The sequence below is a fragment of the Typopeltis vanoorti genome, chromosome 9 (genome assembly GCF_054136105.1).
Source record: "Typopeltis vanoorti isolate ZY-2024b chromosome 9, IOZ_Tvanoo_1.0, whole genome shotgun sequence".
NCBI lineage: Eukaryota > Metazoa > Arthropoda > Arachnida > Uropygi > Thelyphonidae > Typopeltis > Typopeltis vanoorti.
This window is the reverse complement of record NC_143557.1, coordinates 9,122,126-9,143,096: the sequence shown is the minus strand read 5'-3', so window position 1 is coordinate 9,143,096 and position 20,971 is coordinate 9,122,126. Positions and strand designations below refer to the sequence as shown.

General features: G+C 36.2%; 1 protein-coding gene across 4 annotated transcripts in view; it reads left to right on the top strand.

Moving 5' to 3' along the window:
• Positions 1-20,971, top strand: part of LOC150102874 (ATP-binding cassette sub-family C member 5-like) — a 1,133,802-nt gene that overhangs the window by 148,042 nt on the left and 964,789 nt on the right. For all 4 annotated transcript variants that reach the window (XM_090397917.1, XM_090397915.1, XM_090397916.1 and 1 more), the window contains one exon: positions 10,064-10,126. In XM_090397917.1, the coding sequence (XP_090254043.1) occupies positions 10,064-10,126 (63 nt within the window). The remainder of the gene's footprint in view (positions 1-10,063; positions 10,127-20,971) is intronic.

Sequence of the window (20,971 nt, the reverse complement as noted above, 5' to 3'; positions counted from 1 at the left end):
TATTCAATCATGATTTTTATCTTTGTGTGGTATATTTCCATTAGTCATGCTTCTTGTTTTATCTTGAACTTCTTTTAAAATATCAGAGCATATATGAACTTATATGAACAATGGTTAGAGTGGGTCTCTCATGATGAGCAAAAATATTACATTTTTGATTTCATCTTGGTTTTAAGAGTCATGATATACATTATGTAAATGGAGAGTGGTGGGTGTTTGGAATGCATTGCCTGAGAGCATGGCGAGTGCAGGGACAGCGAATACGTTTAAGTTGAGGTACGATAAGCTGTGCATGAGAGTGGGATATCCCATGATGGGTCTCTTGATTCCATGGAGGTCTGTTGATGATGATAATAATAACAACATTATTATTATCATCGTGTGTGTGTGGGCAGGTGTGTCTCCCACAATGTCTTAGATTCTGCAGTTTGTATAATTTCCAGTTGTTTACATCACTGTGGTCTGTTTTGTTATGTGCCATCCAATCGTTTTCGACTCTTGGTGATCCTGTGAACAAAGGCTCTCCATCCCACTCGGCCTGCTGTTCTTTCTTTAATGGATTTAGAGTTGGTAATAATTTTAAGTTGGTAAGTTCTTTTATGATTATGGTACATAAATCCCTAAAGAACAATATTGTATATTACAACTATTTGAATGAAAGACTAATAGAAATTAGACTCAAGACATTAACAGGCCACATAACAATAATTGGTGCATATGTACCAGAAGAGGAAAAGAAAGACAGTAATATATTTTATAAAGAATTACAGAATGCCATAGGAAACAAAAAATACAAAACAAACATAGGTAAATTTGGCGAAGATACATGTATTCAAAATGGTCGCAGATTGTGCGATTTTGTCATTTATAATAATATAAGAATAATGAATTCAATGTTTAAACACAAGGAAATACATACATATACTTGGTCAGCCAGAGGATACAAATCAGTAATTGACTATGTTATCACACATTTTAAATTAGCAGAGTTAATTTTAGACTAAGAGCATATCGAGGCTTTGAATTAAACTCTGATCATTATATGGTATCAGCAAAAATTCGATTTAAACCAAAGTGGCTAAAAACACATAAAATTGAAAATTCTTTCCAGCCAAGCTACAAAATTTCTTCATTACAGGATCCTCAAGTTAGACAACAATATCAAAAATGCACAAACTTAAAAACAGAAACCACACATGAATCAAGTGACATAGAAGATGAATGGGAAAATTTGAAACAAATTCTCACAAAAGCAGCAACAGAAACTTAAGGAATAAAGCACAAATGGATTAGAAAAAGAGGACTACGAGACTGGAACAAAGAAATAGAAAATATAATAAAAACCAAAAAGGACAGTTACAAGAAATGGCTAAATTCCAAAACAATAGAAGCAGAAATAGAGTATAAAAGAAATAGTGCAATTGCAAAACGAGAAGTAAGGAGAAAACATAGAGAACAATTTCATAACAGAACTAGAAAAGGATTTATTTAAGCCACAACCCAAAACCTAAAAGTAATAAAATACATGAATAAAGAAATAAAAGAAAAGATAAAAATACAAACAATAAATTTAGAAAAATGGTTGACCTATTTCCAAAATCTCTGGACAGATGAGAACAATGAAATAAAATTTTATAAGACAAAAAAATGACTTAATAGAAAATATCACAATGTTAGAACTGAAAAATATAATAAAGAAGATGAAAAATAGGAAAACACCAGGAGAAGACAATATAAATATAGTACTATACAAAAATGCAGGTGAAAAATTTAATGAAAGAGTTCTGAAATTTTTTAATATGGTTTGGATGTCTGGAATAACTCCTAACTCTTGGAAAAAAGCACTGGTTATCCAAATCTATAAAAAAGGAAATAAATATGATTGCAATAATTATAGGGCAATTAGCCTGCTGAATACAGAATATAAAATATATGCAGGAATATTAAAAGAGAAACTAAGAAGCATTGTAGAAGACAAATTACTAGAAGAACAAAATGGTTTCTGAAAAGGCCGATCCTGCATAGATCCAATTTTTACTTTAAAATTATTAATAGAAAAGAGAAGAGAATTTCAAAAAGAAACACATGTGGCCTTTATTGATTATGAAAAAGCCTTTGACAAAATTAGTAGACAAAAATTGTTTAAAATATTAACTGATTTAAACATACCAAACCAACTTTTATAATCCATTCAAGAAATATATACAGGAAATAAAATAGCAGTTAAATTAGAACACATCTCAGAATGGAAAGGTATATCAAGAGAAGTACGACAAGGATGTACCCTCTCACCTCTGCTTTTCAATATATATATAAATAAAATTATAACAATCTGGAAATAGCATAACCCATTTGGTATACAAATGACCCTGCAAATGAAGATAGATACGCTACTATTTGCAGATGATCAAATAGTATTAGCTGCATCAGAAAATGACTTACAAAGATCATTAAAATCATTAAATGATATCTCAAAGCAATATAATATGACAATATCTAAAGAAAAATCAAAAATAATCCATTCAAAGGAGAAAACCCAATAAGAAGTAAAATAGTGATAGATAATAAAATACTAGAACAAGTAAATACTTTGAGATACTTAGGATGTGATCTATCATACGAAGAAGAAAAAGACATAGACACTAAAATATGAAACTTTGTCAAAGTAAATGGCATAATAAATAATATATTTAAGCCATCCCTAATACAAAAACACACACTAGAATTAGATTATATATAAAGTCTTGTCAAAACCAACTCTACTATACAGACGTGAAACATGGAGCATGAAAAGAAGATGAAAAACGAATTCAAACAGCAGAAATGAAGTTCCTCAGAAAAACAGCTGGATATACTAAGTGGGGCCATAAAACAAATGAAGATATCTTACAATCCCTGAAAATAAAACCAATCAATTACTACATAAGACAGTAAAAACAAAAATGGCTAGAACATTTAAATCGAATGGACAACAGCAGACTACCAAAAATATTATACAGATACAAAATAAGTGGAAAAAGAAGAATCGGAAGACCAGAAAGAGATGGCATGAGACCGGAACAGGCCACTTCGCCTAAATTCCATGTTAGGAAGAAGAAGTTCTTTTATGTGGTCCATCCAGCTCTTTTGTGGTCTTCCTCTTCTTTTCATTCCCTCTATCTTCCCCAACAACTGCCTTATTTCCAAAGTATATAAACTTCTGTTTAGCGATTATCACCTCCAAGAAGCATTCCGTTTTTATATTCTCTAATACCTTCTTATAGATCATTCTTGCAGTCATGGGATTATTAATAGTCTCATCCACACCCATAATTCAAACAGATCAATTCGCTTTCTGTCTGTCTTCTTAATAATCCAGAATTCACAGAATCCAGAATTCACAGAATCCAAGAAGCATTCCGTTTTTATATTCTCTAATACCTTCTTATAGATCATTCTTGCAGTCATGGGATTATTAATAGTCTCATCCACACCCATAATTCAAACAGATCAATTCGCTTTCTGTCTGTCTTCTTAATAATCCAGAATTCACATCCATACATCACTAATGGAATTACCATTGCTTTGACAATTCTAACTTTTGTGGCTTTATTCACATGTCTATTTTTCATAATTTTTGTCTGGTATAAAAGCTTTTTTCTCCTCGACTATCCTTCTTTTAATTTCATCTTCACATTTACCATCATTTCTGATTCTGGATCCCAGTAAATCATAACTTTCAATGATTTCTATTTTATCTCCCTCTATTATAAATTCATTTAATTTGCCAGAAGCCATCACTTTTGTTTTGCTGATCTTTCAATTAAGCCAGGCTTTGTTACTTTCCCTCTTAACCAATAGAATCAACTGCTCCAGATCATCCTTAGTTTCTGCTATGAGGATTGTATCATCTGCATATCGTAAATTATTTATTTTTCTGCCACCAGCCTTAATTCTAGCTGGATCTTTGTCTAAATCAGCCATTCTCATAATATATTCACTATAAATATTAAAAAGGTAGGGTGACAGTCTACAACCCTACCATATACTACCCCTTTTCCACTCAAAAGGGGTATGGTTTTTTACTGAAGCTTCCTGGTTGTCATACAGCTCTTTTATCAAGAGAATTAGATGTTTAGGTATTCCATTGATTTTATTACAATCCACAGTCTGTTATAATCCACACAATCAAAAATTTCTTATAATCAATAAAATAGATGAATATTCCCTTCTGATATTCTCTTGTTCTTTCCATATTCCATCTCATTTTTGCTCTTTGGTCTCCAGTTCCTTCACCTCTCCTAAAGCCTGCCTGTTCTTGTGGCATTTCTCTATTCACATGTGGCTCCAACATTTGTTGGATCACTTTCAGCTTAACTTTGCTTGCATGTGAAATTGAAGTAATGGTTCTATAATTCTCACAGTCTCTGAGATTTGATTTTTTTGAAATTGGGATGAATACTAATGTGTTCCAATCTTTACGCCAGTATATTTCCTTCCAAAAGTGTTGACAAATTTCAGTCAATATATTCACTACTTCATCTCCAGTTGCTCTCAATAATTCCACTGATATACTATCAGCTCCAGAAGCTTTTCCTTTTGGAAACTGTTCCATTGCTGATATCACTTCACTTTTCATTATCATGGGTTCCTCAACAAATTCTCTACTTTCAAAGTCTCCTTCAATATTATTGTCTTTCTTGTACAAATCCTCTACACACTCTTTCCATCTTTTTTTTTCTTTTCACTGCTTCTTCTATCAGACATTTTCCCGAATTACTTTTTATTCGGGAAAATGTCTGATGCCTAGATTCTAGGGATAAAAATGTTTATCCCTAGATTAGGAGTTGTTATAATCCACATCTAGGGATAAACTTTCCTATAACATTATTTATTTTTCTAAACAGATTTCTTGTTCTACCCATAATATTGCTTTTTTCAATTTCCTTGCACCTTTTGTTTAGATGTTTTTCCTTATCTTTCAGCTTGTCTTTGGAAATCTGCACTCAGTTATTCTAACCCTTTCTTTGTTTCTCTGAAGTTTCATTTTTCTTGTTTACTCTGCTATTTGAATAGTTTCTTCTGACAAACATATACAATCTTTATTTGTTGTTTTTTTTAGTCTTCTTTTCTGCTTCTTTGACTGTAAATTTCGTTTCTTTCCATAGTTCTTCTAATTCTCTTCGTGTCTTCTCCAAACTTTTTAATTTCTTTCCCACTTCTACTTTAAATGCTTTATTTATAGGATTAAAATCAAATTTGATACTGTCCTTTTGTTTCTTCTTGGCCCTTAATTTTGCTTTAACTTAAACTATCAATAATTCATGATTTATCCTGCAGTCTGCATCAGGTAGTCTTTTTGCTGCATGGATAGCACTCCTAGACCTTCTGCTGGCAACAATATAATCTATGTGATTTCTGTATTCTCCATTAGGTGCAGTCCATGTGTACAATCGTCTTTTATGTTGTTGAGAGCAAGTGTTTGCAATAAAGCAACTGCTCTTAACACAAAATCCCAACATTCATTTTCCTGCTTCATTCCTCTGTCCTAAACCAAAATTTCCAGTCATGCCTTGTTCTTTTTCACCCACTTTTGCATTCCAGTCACCTAATATAAAGAGAAAATCTGTTTTATCAATACTGTATACTACTTGTTGCAAGCTGCTGTAAAATTCTTTGACCTCATCTTCACTTGAAGCTGTATGAGTTTAACATTCACTGGAGATGCCTTTATTCTGATTAGAATTATTCTTTCAGATACTATGTTGTAACCTAAAATGTATTTTCTGTATTCTCTTCTAACTATAGATGCTACTCCATTTCTTTGAAGGTTTTCCTGTCCAGGGTAATACATCATGAAATTATTGGTATCAAAGTAATCCATTCCTCTTCATCTCAATTCACTTTCTTCATCAGTACCAGTTTTCCTTGATACATGCTTCTTACATTCCATGTTCCTATTTTATGTAAACCAGTAAAGCAGAGGTGTCTGCTTTACTGGTCCACTATGCTCTTTTCCAGTAGCCATTTCAGTGCCTTCTAACCTGTGTGTCCTATCTTCCAGCACTATATCACAATAACTTAAGCCTTTTTTCATAAGATTTTCTTGACAAAATATATACAGAAGTGTTTTGCCATTGCCTTCTTCTGTGTTTGTTTAGCCTACTTGGTAGGCTAAATAAACTGAAAGAGATGAAGAAAAGTAAAATAAGAAAGATTGGGGGGGGGGAGAAAGGAGCAAGAAGGAAAGAAAGTAGAGCAGGTACCAGTACAGATAATAACTGGTAATTAATTTACGGAATTCACAACGCATATGAAGTATATTAATTAAAGATACTTTAATGAATCACTTCTATATTTCGGCAATGTCACATTGCCATCTTCGGGAACATAAAGATATGGTATGTGCACTAAGGAACAAAGCAAATGAGGAAGAAAGTAATAAACTAATTCTGTTCCTAAAGTCCTAATGGTGCCCTCTTGCGGGCTAATTTGGTAGTCTTGGCCGTTGGGCTGAAGTTCTCATAATGAAAGTCTCCCAAATTTGGGGCAGTTTCATGCACCCAAATTTGTTGAGGTTAGGAACGTTTTTTAGAGCTGCTGAAGATTCTTTGAACAATCTTTCATATTTAAACTTGCTGCGATGGATTATTTTTGTTTTCTTCCAACGAATTTTATGGTGGGTATCTAAGGCATGGTCTGCCAACCCAGAGCGGCTGTACTGGTGAAACCGGATGTAGTCTTGGTGTTCTGAAATCCTGATATTTGTTGTTCTGCCTGTTTGGCCAAAGTAGGACAATTTGCAGCTGCAAGGGACCTGGTACACACCAGGTAGGTCTAGGGGAAGTGGTTGGTCTTTGGTAGAGCGGATAAGGGATGCCAACTTTTTATATGGTCTGTAACAGGACGTAAGGTCATATTTTTTGAGGATATTAGTTATTTTTTCAGAGGTGCCCTGGATGTAGGGGATAGTGATAGACTTGGTGTAGTCTTTATTGTGGAGGGGGGAGGGGGGTTGTGGTTATTAGGTTTTAGTATTTTTTGGATTTTCTTGGGGTTATAGCCATTGGCTAAGAAAGTGTTGAGGATGTGGTTTAGTTCAATAGTCAGGGCCTTGTCATCTGAGCAGATTAATTTTGCCCTGTTATATAGTGTTTTTATCACCCCATATTGTTGTGAGGGGGGGTGGTGGGATTGCTGGTGAATGTATCTGCCAGTGTGGGTGGGTTTTCTGTAAACAGAGAAAACCAAAGATCCATCAAGCTGGCGGGTGATTGAAGTGTCTAGGAAGGGGAGGGTGTTGTTTTCCTCTTTTTTTAAAGGTGAACTGGATTCTGGGATGTTGGTTGTTTAAGTGTGTTAGGAAGGAGTGGAGTGTGTCTGAGCCATGTGGCCAAATAGCAAACACATCATCCACATAACGAAGCCAAATAGTGGGTTTTTGTGGGGCGGAGTTTAAGGCTTTCTCTTCAAATGTCTCCATAAAGAAATTGGCCAAGGGTGGGGAAAGTGGTGAACCCATGGCTGTCCCCTCTATCTGTTTGTAGAATTTTCCTTGCCAAACGAAATAGCCTGAGTTCATTGTGAACTGAAATAGGGCTGAGATATCGGGAGGAAACTTGGCTTGGATGAGCTCAAGGGTTTCTTTGAGTGGGACATTAGTGAATAGGGAGGAGACGTCAAAACTGACCATTATGTCAGTGTGTTGGAGTGTGAGGTATAGAAGTTTTCTATACTGGTATATGGATTTCCTCCCGATATCTCAGCCCTATTTCAGTTCACAATGAACTCAGGCTATTTCGTTTGGCAAGGAAAATTCTACAAACAGATAGAGGGGACAGCCATGGGTTCACCACTTTCCCCACCCTTGGCCAATTTCTTTATGGAGACATTTGAAGAGAAAGCCTTAAACTCCGCCCCACAAAAACCCACTATTTGGCTTCGTTATGTGGATGATGTGTTTGCTATTTGGCCACATGGCTCAGACACACTCCACTCCTTCCTAACACACTTAAACAACCAACATCCCAGAATCCAGTTCACCTTAGAAAAAGAGGAAAACAACACCCTCCCCTTCCTAGACACTTCAGTCACCCGCCAGCTTGATGGATCTTTGGTTTTCTCTGTTTACAGAAAACCCACCCACACTGGCAGATACATTCACCAGCAATCCCACCACCCCCCCTCACAACAATATGGGGTGATAAAAACACTATATAACAGGGCAAAATTAATCTGCTCAGATGACAAGGCCCTGACTATTGAACTAAACCACATCCTCAACACTTTCTTAGCCAATGGCTATAACCCCAAGAAAATCCAAAAAATACTAAAACCTAATAACCACAACCCCCCTCCACAATAAAGACTACACCAAGTCTATCACTATCCCCTACATCCAGGGCACCTCTGAAAAAATAAATAATATCCTCAAAAAATATGACCTTACTTCCTGTTACAGACCATATAAAAAGTTGGCATCCCTTATCCGCTCTACCAAAGACCAACCACTTCCCCTAGACCTACCTGGTGTATACCAGGTCCCTTGCAGCTGCAAATTGTCCTACTTTGGCCAAACAGGCAGAACAACAAATATCAGGATTTCAGAACACCAAGACTACATCCGGTTTCACCAGTACAGCCGCTCTGGGTTGGCAGACCATGCCTTAGATACCCACCATAAAATTCGTTGGAAGAAAACAAAAATAATCCATCGCAGCAAGTTTAAATACGAAAGATTGTTCAAAGAATCTTCAGCAGCTCTAAAAAACGTTCCTAACCTCAACAAATTTGGGTGCATGAAACTGCCCCAAATTTGGGAGACTTTCATTATGAGAACTTCAGCCCAACGGCCAAGACTACCAAATTAGCCCGCAAGAGGGCACCATTAGGACTTTAGGAACAGAATTAGTTTATTACTTTCTTCATCATTTGCTTTGTTCCTTAGTGCACATACCATATCTTTATGTTCCCGAAGATGGCAATGTGACATTGCCGAAATATAGAAGTGATTCATTAAAGTATCTTTAATTAATATACTTCATATGCGTTGTGAATTCCGTAAATTAATTACCAGTTATGTCTAACCAACGTATAAGTCTTACTACTAGAATCAGTACAGATAATATAACAGATGTATATTGCATGAAATACGGCATGGTCCAGCATCAGGTACTTTGGGTTTGCCACTAAAGTGAGCCCTTGAGCACTGTTCTGTGGTCTGTTTTACTACTTTCAAATATTTGATTACTTGTCAAATATTGTGCATTTGTACCCCTACCTTCTTTTACTTTTATATATTGCAGTTTATCTTCATCTATTCTATCTTCTTGCTTAGTTTTCTTTATTGGTTGAAATATTAAATGTTATTTTATTACCACTGGATTATGGTCTGACATTGCATTAATCCATGGGTGTTCACACTGTTTTTGCCATTTTTAGATTACTTGTTAAGCAGTATAAAATCTGTATGGTTTCTCCCAATGACACAAGAGATATCTTGTGGTGATTTCCATATGCTTCTTTATTATTATTCTATTAATCCCATACACAACAAGGTTGCAGGACCTATAGAACATTAGTGTCATGTATGTACATGAGGTGGAGAATAGAGAAGGAACCTATTTATGTTCTTCATGACTGGTTGCAGGGTTGTAATCTGGGAACATTAGTTTTGAGAATTGAGGTAGAAGAAGGGAAACTAGTTCATTAGGTTTAAAGTTGGACGGTTGACTAACTTTGGCTTGCATTTTATTAGATTTCAGAAAAAAGTTGAAGAATCTTTGATGTCAGTTCATTTTCAGCTACGGGAGTACCTACAGAAAAGCAGATAGAAACAGACATATGGCAGAGATGCAAATGAGCCTGTAAGACCATGGAACAAATAAGTTTTGGATGCGTGTGTGTGTGTTGGGGGGGGGAATCATTACTTATCCAGAGTGCCCTCTTCTCAACAGCATTAAGAATAGGGAAGTTTTTTCTACTCTCATTCCAAATGTGAGAATAGTTTTCTAAGGTTTTAGAATTAATAATGATCAATATATCTCTGATTACTAATGGAGCAATATCTTTTTCTGATTTACAGATGCTTATTTCTTATGCAAATCTCTATTTTCGTAAACATACTGTTAGGACAACTGATAATCGTGTAAGTATTGCTTAATTTAGAAAATGTTTTCTGTGATTAACTTTTATATAACAACAGGTTCTACATAAAGATATTTATTATTTAATTAGATCTTTCTTTTCAGTATCATAAGTATCATAACCAAAAGATATCTTTTAATATTTATTTGTTTGTTTTATTTATCCTCCAAATTTACTTTTTTTTTCATTGCTGAACTTTTAAATCACATGGCTATAAATTGAGAAAGATGCTTCAAAAATTTATAATTAAATGCTCATTTTCTGGATACTGCTTCCTTCTGTTTGACCACATCTTATGAACTACACCTGCATTGTTATATTTCATGTTGTTTCTTGTTTTGAAGTTGTATAGCATGAGCTGCTGGTGGACAGGATGATATCATTATTTGAATGTTGTTATAGACCTGGAAAGAAATATAAAGGATGATGACAATGAGTTTAGGGTAACTAGTTCAGTGAATAAGAAGGAAATGATTGATATGGGTAATCTTTAATTATGGGAAAAATATTGGAAGAAAAAAAAATGGTATCTATGATTAAAAAAAGTGAACTGCGTGATGTTTTCACCAAAAATTTAACCATCACCATTGAGGTGTCTTTGTAATAGCACATAAATCTGAAATTCCATTTGTTTTAGCATGTATGAGTAAAAAATACCATTAGTGGTAGTAGATAGTGGTTTGTGTAGTTGATGGATTGTGGTGTAGTATGTAGATGGCAATTTAAGGTATTATAGAGTGGAGGTGCTGTGCTACAAACAATTCTACAACCAGAGGATTCAGCTATATCCCCCATCTACACACTATGCTCTACACAGACCTACTATTTGTGTATATCATATGAAGGATATGTTCTCCAGCCACATGACTTTGACATACTGAGCAACTTTTCAGCACATTTGTGTAACCAGCATTCTAGAATCCAGATCATTAGAAAAAGAAAGCAATATCCTGCACCCCTACATATCTTGATTATGCATCAAATCTGATGGATCTTGGACATTCACTTACTTCATATGCAAGCAGATACATTTGCCAGTGCATTCATATTACTGTTGAATAGGTTGGTCCAAAAAATTGTTGACAGTGAAGTATGGTTCGACAAGCAAGATATTCTGTCAAGAACATGGAGACAGTAGGATGCTTTGGAAGAGAGGTCCAGAATATGTAAATGCGTGAAATACATTAATTTCAAGTTTGAAGAGAGCTATATGCAAGAAATGGAATGTATTTGAACATGGAAGGGCATAGGCATCTGTAGAAGTTGTTGTTCTTGAGGCAAGTGTTAGGGCAGGGAAACTTGAGATGCCAGAATGTATCGCCTCTTGTGGGGATAGTTACTTATGAGTTGCACAAGGGTGGTGGTATAATGCAAGCATCAAACTATAGGCATTTTGTATTTATTCTGTGGTTGTTGAGATTTTGGAGAAATTAGTAAGCGATCATATACAAAATTGGGCAGAGCTAGGTAATATTTTATCTGTGAAAGTCACCATGAATTCAGTAATTGCTTGCCTTTTATTATTATTGCTATTATTATTAATATCTGATCAGTATGGAGTCAGAAGCTAATCAAGGGAGGTACACACTATCACACACAAAGCTCATCCAGCTATTCCTTAAACTGATTCAGTGTCTTTACATTCAACACACACACTCAGGCAATGCATTCCACTCACCAACCATGCATAGCAAAGTGACAAGAGCAGTTGATGAGTGAAAGCGATATACTGCCAATTTTTCAATTTTTCAAGGGATATTGGAAATTAGTTCTCTGATAGATATCAGAAGGTTTTGTATGGGGGAGCTGTATCAAGGAAGAGTAAGGTCACAAATGGGGATCCACTGGGATTGGTACTCAGACCTTTGGTCTTCATGTCAATGATATTGTCACTGGGCTGCATGAAAATATTCAATTATTTACATATGATGATGCTTGTGAGGATTATTAGTAATAGTGCTAATATTTTGGCTCTTGAAGAGGATTTGAATAAGCTTGATAGGTGGGCAAATGAATGAGGATATCAGCTTAATGCAGCTAAATGTTACATCTTGAAATTTGTGATCCACAGATGGTGGGAGGCAGCATGTCCTATTTGTATATTTCTTCTAGAGCAAGTGGATGAGGCAAGAGTTCTTGTTATGATTGTTAATAAAATATTGAAGTTTAGACCACGTATTGCAAAGATGGTGAAGGCAATCCACAGGACTTCTGCAATAGTAAGATGGATTTTGACAACTAGAGATAAAAAGGTGATGATTCTATTGTATCAAGATTTGATGAGGTCACATCTAGACTGTTGTGCTGAGATCTGGTTAGTGGGATTTGAAGAGGATAAGTTAACCCTGGAAGTGGGTTCAGAGGCAGATAACCCAAATGATATCAGGACTGCACAGTGACCGAGGGCATGCAAACTACAGTTTGGTGAATATGAGGATGGTCTGAACACTTCTCGGCCTTGTCCATAGATGGCCACACTATCGGCAAGATTTTTTTTTTCTAAGTTGGCACATCTGTCATAAGCATCCATGTGAAATTGCAAGTCATTCTATCAAGTAGTTTGTTTTATACAGCTGTCTAAAGCAAAAGTGTTATCCGTATCCCTTGAAATGGATAAAATTGCATATCGTGCAGTTATAAAATTCTTTGTAAAAGAAATTCATTCGAAGTTCATAAAAGTTTATGGGCACTCTTCTCCTTCATTTTCGACAATTAAAAAATGAGCTGCCGAGTTTAAATGTGGCCGTACCAGCCTTGAAGATGATCCACGTGAAAGATGTCCATAAAGTGTAACAACACCAGAAATCATTGATCAAGTGCATGATATGTTATTGGATGACCAGCAAGTCAAAGTGCGTGAAATTGCTGAGACTGTAGGCATTTCAAAAGAACGTGTAGGATATATTTTGCATGAAGAATTGCATATGAAAAACCTTTGTGCAAGATGGGTGCTGTGCTTGCTCATAGCAGATCAAAAATGCACTTGCATGAAAATCTCTGGACAGTGCTTGGAACATTTTAACAACAATAAAACTGATTTTGTGCATCGATTTATTACTATGAATGAGACTTAGATTCACCATTACACACCAGAATCCAAACAGCAGTCAAAACAGTGGACAGAAGCCGGTTGTTCAGCTCCGAAAAAGACAGTGTTCCATCAGCAGGGAAAGGTCATGGAATCGGTGTTTTGGGATGCTAAAGGCATTTTGTTTATTAATTATCTTGCAAAGGGTAAAACAGTAACCAGGGAATATTATTCCAATCTTTTAACCAGACTAGACGAAAAAATTTGTGAGAAAAGATCCGGTTTGGAGGAGAAAAATATTCATCTTTCATCAGGACAATGCACCTGCCCACAAAGGTGTTTTGGCAATTTAAGGGATCTGCACTATGAATTGTTGGAACATCCACCTTATTCCACAGATTTGGCTCCCCCTGACTTCTATTTCTTCCCAAAACTAAAACCCTTCCTCACTGGTCAGCGTTTTTCTTCAAATCAAGAAGTGATTGCAGCTGTAGAGCGATATTTTGTAGATCTTACTGAGAACCACTACAGGGACGGAATAATGGTGCTGCAGCATCGCTGGAATAAATGTATTAGTCTTATGGGAGATTATGTTGAAAAATAAAAATCTTTTCAGACTATCCGCGTATAAAATGAAGGGGTGACATGATTGAGACATTTAAACTGTTAATAGGTATTTACAGTATTTTCACTAGGGAGATTTTTCAGAAAATGAAAAATGGGGAGGAACAAGGTCAAAGGGGCCATGGCTGGAAGTTGCAAAAAGCAGATGGTGAGTAGGAGGGTGAGAAGTGGCTTTTTTGCATTACGGGTGGTTGGACTATAGCATTCATTACCTGATAGAAGTTAATGTACAGGTGGTGAATGGATTTAAGGACTGGTAAGGTCTTGAGAGAAAGAGAAATCCTAGTTTTTTAGAAGCCGAGGATGCAATGGTTGTGATGTGTTTATCCCAGGAGAGGCTTAATGTCAGAGTAATTCCAAGAAGAGAAATCTGAAATTGCCTGGAAATTTGGGTTTTGTCTTGTCAAAAGTAATAAGAGAAATAAAACAGTACCGGGTTTTATTAGCATTGAAATTGAATAGGTTATCTGAACCCCATTTGAGGATGGCTTGGAGATCAGAATTGAGGGCAGTGGTGGTTGAGGTGAGTTGTGCATAATAAGGTTTATCAAAAGGAGGAGTGCAAAGTGCTGTCATCTGCAAAATAATTAAGAGTAGTGTTGAATAGCAGTAGGAAGGAGGACAAAAGACTGTCAGTTCAAGAATATGAAGTGTTCAGATTATATTCATTAACCTTGATGTTATAAAGCTGTGGGGATTATGCAGAAAATTGCTGCTATAATGCAAAGAAGTATGGATAAGGAGGTGATAGTTCCACTGTATAAGGCATGAATGAGACCTCATTTGGATTTCTGTGCACAAACTGGAAAGATGGAGGAAAGTACTGGAAGAGAGAGAGAGAGAGAGAGGTATGAGACTGAGCATAAGTAAGACAGAGTATATATGGAATAACTAAGACTGTCTCAGGACTGGCATATTGAGTATGAGAACAGATTGAGGGAATGTGGCCTTCAGAGCTTGGTAGATAGGAGGAGCAGTGATTGAGATGTATAAGTTGATGAGAAGGACCTATCAAATAGATACAGAGGAATTATTACATAGAATAATGGGTGATATGAGAATGAGACATCATCTCTACAAACTGTGCAAGGATCATGTGAGCAAGAAAGTGATATGGAGATTTTTTGCTTGCTAGGGGTGGTTAATGAATGGTATACATTGGTAGAGTGAGTGATTAAGCATTGAATGTATTCAAGGCAAGGCATGATAGTTATTGTTGACTGTGAGTGCTCAGTCTCCATTGATAAGTCTTCAGACCCCACGAAATCTTGGAAGTAATAGTAAAGTCCTAATTGTCATCACCATTAATTCAAACTTAATATGCTAGTCTCACAGATTTTTTGGAAAATTGATGCAGCTATAGGCCAACATTCTAAAATCTACTTCCTGATGGAAAGGGAATCAAATAACTTGTTCCCTTGCTAGATACACTAGTCACATGCTTTTGAAATGGCTAATTATCCTTTTCTGTTTACAGAAAGCCTACAATATTGGAAGATATTTGCATAAACAATAACTCATCATCTAGCAGAGCAGCAGTAGTATGCCTACTAATATATAGAATGGGAGTAATCCATTCTAATTGTACTGCTCTTACCACTGAAATCACTTATCTTTGCCACACTTCTTTAGCCAATGATTAAAAGCCCCAAAAAAATAGAAAAAAAAAATACTAAATATTCCCCTCACCCAAATACCCTCCTTTCCCTAATACACAAAGCCATAATAAAACTCGTGCTATTCCATACATTCAGGGCACATCTCTGAGTGTCCTGAGTAAAGATATTCAGCGTACTTAATAAATATCAGCTTCACATCATATTTAAACTGTATCTCAAACTGACAATTGTCATCCACTCATAAAAGGACAGACTCTCTCCTCACAAGTACAGGGTACTTCATACCATTTCTTAAACACATTAATTCACAGACAGAATGATCTGTTGACATACATTGGACATACTTCATACCATTTCTTAAACACATTAATTCTCAGACAGAACGATCTGTTGACATACATTGGAGAACATGAGAAATACATTTGACACTATCATCATTATGGCAAGTCAGGATTAACAGACAGTGCCTTGGGCATCTCTTCATAAAAAATTAAATGGAAGAAAACAAAATTGTCACACAGAAGTTATTACAACTAAGAGAGACTGTTTTTGGAATCAGTAATAGCTTTAAAACATTTCCCAAACCTCAAGTATTCCTCTATCAATTTACCAAAAATCTTGGAGACAGTTATTTTAAAATTGAATTAATACTTTTCAGCCTCCCTCTATATCCAACAATAGATGCTGTCAGTTAGGACTTCAGTTCTCTGTGTTGTCTGTTACAATTTGAAACTGTTCTCACTATTAACAAATAGTTACTGTTTGTGCTCTGAAAATGCTGAGTAGAAAACCAGCAAATTAACAGCAGTGAAGTAAATATATTATTTATTTTATTACTAGTATATTGTGTTGTGAATTAAACCACAATTAACCTAGAATTAGTTGCATGGGATCTGTTTGACCCCAGCCATCATTCAAGCTTGATTTCTGACAAAACCAATAATGGATTTTTGTTGCGATTTTGAGTAGCTGAGTTTCTTGCTGCTCCCACGGCGAATCAGTCGCATGCTGGCTGTCAGTGGAATCAGTTGTGGAGTAAGGTGTGATTTCTGATGTTCTGATCCCATGTGCATAATTATGTAACAAAAAAAAAGTGCAACTAATTAAGGGTTAAAAACTCATCATGAACTGGCAACACACATCTTTCTACTTGACTGTACATACTCTATACTATATATACTTTATTACTATGCTGCATACCAGGTGTACTATATATATACTGTTTACTGTACATACTATGTAGTATGTATGCTATATACAAGTAAATTATCATGATGATATTTCACACAAATATACACTTAGGCAAACGATTAAAAGGAGAGGTATGATAGATTGTGTGGATAGTTTGGGTCTTCCATGATCTATCTTTGGACTCTGTGGAAGTGCCTGTACAATAATAATGATATAATTTACTTCATAATCAAGCAGAAAACTTTCCACTTCAGTCTTATCATTCCCTTTTTAAACAGTGATATATATATATACGTAGGCTGTTCAATAAGTAATAAGACTATATTTATACAAAAAACAGATTACCCTTTAATCATCATCATCATTTAAATGGTCTATTTCGAAGTAACTACCATGAGACGCGATGCATTTGTCCCAACATTGCGTCCACTTCTTAAACACATCTGAAAGTCCATTTTTTGAGAGTTCTTTCAAAACTGCCTCCGCAGCTTTTACACATGCTTTGTTGCTTTCGAAATGGCGGCCTCTTAGTGGTTTCTTGAGCTGAGGAAACAGCCAGAAATCGCACAGTGCGAGATCAGGACTGCATGGAGGGTGTGGTAGGATATCTATGTTGTTCTTCTGCAGAACGTCCACTACACAACCAGCAATATGTGGCCTTGCATTATCGTGGTGCAATAAGAAGCCATTCTTCAGCAATGGACGCTTCCTTTTGACGTGCTGTACCATTGTCCGTAAAATATCCGCATAGTATGAGCCGTTTACGGTATTCCCAGGTTCTACAGCGTGTTGGTAAATAATGCCTTCGTAGTCAAAAAAACATTATGGTCATAACTTTACCAGCCGATTTTACAATTTTTGCTTTCTTGGGGGTTGGCGAAGATGGATGCTTCCATTCACTGCTTTGTTGTTTCATTGTAGGGTCATAGTGATACAACCAAGCTTCATCTGCTGTAATGATTGCGTTTTAAGAAGTTGTCGCCTTCTTCTTCCAGTCTTTCTTTCCATTCTGTGCACACATCCACTTGATGCTGCATTTGTTCCGGTGTCAAGAGTTTGGGAATCCATCGGGTGCAAACATGTTTCAGTCCCAAATGTTCAGCCATGATTGAGTGAACACTTCCCACAGAAATATTCAGGACAACATGCAGCTGGTGTACTGTAATTCTGCCATCCTCCTTGATGATAATCGCTGCTGTGTTGATCATTGTCTCTGTGATGGACATTGAAGGTCTTCCCTCACGTTCAAGTTCTTCCACATTTTGCCTGCCTTCCTTAAAAGTTTTATGCCAGCGAAAAACATTTGCCCTCGACATTTGCTTCATCGTGGAAAGGTTCGCGTATCATGTTAAAAGTGTCGATTTTTGCAAACACACAAAATTTAATCACATAACGCTGTTCCAAGGACGCTTCCATTTCGACGACTGGTCACGATTGTAGGCGCGACAGAACAAGCTTGTGTTTAGTCACCTGACACTCTGGCACATCAGCCTGTATACACCATCTATCAACCTCTTTTGTTAATACAGACAGCAACATTTCTTTATTCCACAGAAATTAATATTGTGATAAGTGGTTTCGCGACAGTAAAATTAGTCTTATTACTTATTGAACAGCCTTTGTATATATATATATATATATATATATATAATCTTTGTAAACAATGATGATAATAATAATGATATAATTTACTTCGTAATCAAGCAGAAAACTTTCCATTTCAGTCTTATCATTCCCTTTGTAAACAGTGATATATATATATATATATATAAAATCTTTGTAAACAATGATGATAATAATAATGATATAATTTACTTCGTAATCAAGCAGAAAACTTTCCACTTGTCTTATCATTCCCTTTGTAAACAATTTTACACTCGTTTTTTTTTCACTTCTTTTGGACTTGCACGGTTGCAAGGCTCTTGTTAAACAAGTATGCTAGGAATTCCATGTTGTCAGGTACTGCTCTCTTATTAACATATTAATTAATCTTGCCAAGACATTATATTCTTATTTTATCCTTTATCTAAGTGTAAACAGATAATGTTTGTGTGTAAAATACATTCACAACTAGGCTACTTGTTTAGAGACTAAATGATTTCACATCAATTGCTTTTGTATCCCATATTGCAAAGCACACGTCCTTTCAGACTTGTGTAATGCTATGCATTATAGGAAGGGTGACTACTCAGACTGGTTTCAACCTTTATTGCAGTGTGTCCCCAGTGGAATCTAGAGCCAGAAGAGATACTAAGGTTATCTATTCTGGCATGGTGGATTGATTGGACCTGTGGTCCTTTATCCCTTTGTTGGATTTAAAGTGAAATTTCTAGATTAATGAATCTTATTGAGCTCTTGGCTCATCCATTGTGGGCTATTGACTGCTAGTGAATTAAAAAAAAAAAAAAAAAAACTTGTTCGGTATGTTTTTTTTTGGGGGGGGGGGGCATTTATCCTGAGATTTTTGTTTGTTTTAGTATATTGCTAGGTGGTAGACCGTAATAGATTTGAGATATTATTGAGCTTTGGCTCTCTCATTTTGGGGTTTTGGCAGTAGGTTTAAAAAGCTTACCTGCTCAGTATGGGTTTGAGACATTGCGTATTCCACTGTCATGCTCCCTCTAGTCTACCATTTGGCAGATTAATGGGTTAGGGTGGATGGCAGCATTTGCAAAGAATTTTGCAGCCCCTTTCACAAAGGAAGGTTTTGAACCCATGGATATCGGTTTCTTGATGATGCATGTTTCTTATGAACCATGGTATGCTGAATGCTGTTCATAAATGTTTGTTTTGAGTTATCTGTAGTTTGCTGACATCTGAATCTACAAGATGCTGATCAGATAAGATATACAACAGGACTGACCTGATCAGCATCTTGTACATGAGAAGTTTAAGTTCTATTCTTAGCCAGCTATGATAGTTAAGTAACAGGTATAGCTACTCTTTTGTCCTATTTGCTTTAGAGCAGAATGATCGATATGAATCGTGAAATGAAACCCTCTATCTAGTTCTGTCCATCTTTATTTGGCTACTGGTTGCTGTGGAATGGGAATGCCAAACATGACAACTTCTCCCATCAGGGGCACTTGTATTCTTGTGAATAGCACTGCTCTTGTCTGTGTTAACATCAATTTGCTGTTTTTCAAACTGTTGTTCTAGTTCTTAGACTTCATTTTGCAGTGTTTGCAGTGAACAGACTGTTATTTCAGTATCATTTGCATATAGGGCCAATCTAGTGGTAGTTGTGCATGGATATCAGCCACCTAGATGGCAAAGTGCAGAGCTGAGAGCAGGAAGCCCTGGATGGGGAAACCTGCCATGATTCTGATGATTTAATTCCCTATAGCTTCATGCAGAGTTGCGATTGCTGAGGTTTGATTTGGTAAGTTTGACCAGTCCTTGTGGGAATTTCACTTGCAGGAAGCTGATTATGCCATATTTTGTTGAATGCTTTGACAACATCCAGGAAGATAGACCCAGTTGTGTTGCTTCCGGTTGAAGCCTATGCTGATGTTTTCCATGGCTCTGAAAACTTGTTTGGTTGAATGGCTCTCCTGGAATCCAAATTGCTCATCTGGGATGAGACTTAATTCTTTAGTGATTTTCTGCAATTGTATTAGTATTGCCCTCTTGGCTGTTTTTCTAGGCAGGAAAGCAGGCTGATTTGGGGAAGGCATATGCTTTTCCTAGTTTTGGGATTGTCGTTGAGGGTTCTACTGTTTTGATTTTTTGTTCTGCTGTTTCAGGCTCTGTGCTTAGTATTCAGGTCTCTTGCTATTAGCACTGCTTCATTTGTGTCTAGTATTTGAGGTGTATGCTTCCAGTAATTTTTGTAGGGAGAGTTTTATATATGGAATCTGTTTTCATGGGACTCACATTTGCAATTTGAACCCCCCCCTCCCCCCCAGTTTTCTATGTTGGTAGTGGAAGGATTTACAATTTCGTTATGTTCTATATTGAGTTTCACAAATATGGCTCTGCCACCTCTTTGGCATTGGCCTGTCATTGCAATATAGAACATAGTTCCGGAGCCTTGGGTTGTCGGCTGGTTGAAGATGTGTTTTGCTTACAAGGATTACCTCATCACTGTAATGTGATATAAATTCTTATAGTTCATGCATTTTGTTTCTTAGACCAATGAAATTCCAGGACACAATCTGTTGTGGATTTGGCCTTCTGTATTTATCGACCATTGATTAGTGCAGTAAGGATTGTTTGTGTATGTCTCACTAACTTGTTTGTGCACTCCTGGCTGGGATTTGCTTTGCTTAACTTGATTAACATTTTTCCTCCAGTGGCTGCTACCATTTGCAGCTTTGCTAGATCTTTGGGGCTTGGTTTTTTCTGCTAGTTTTGAAGCCACCACAAATGCATATGAGGCATT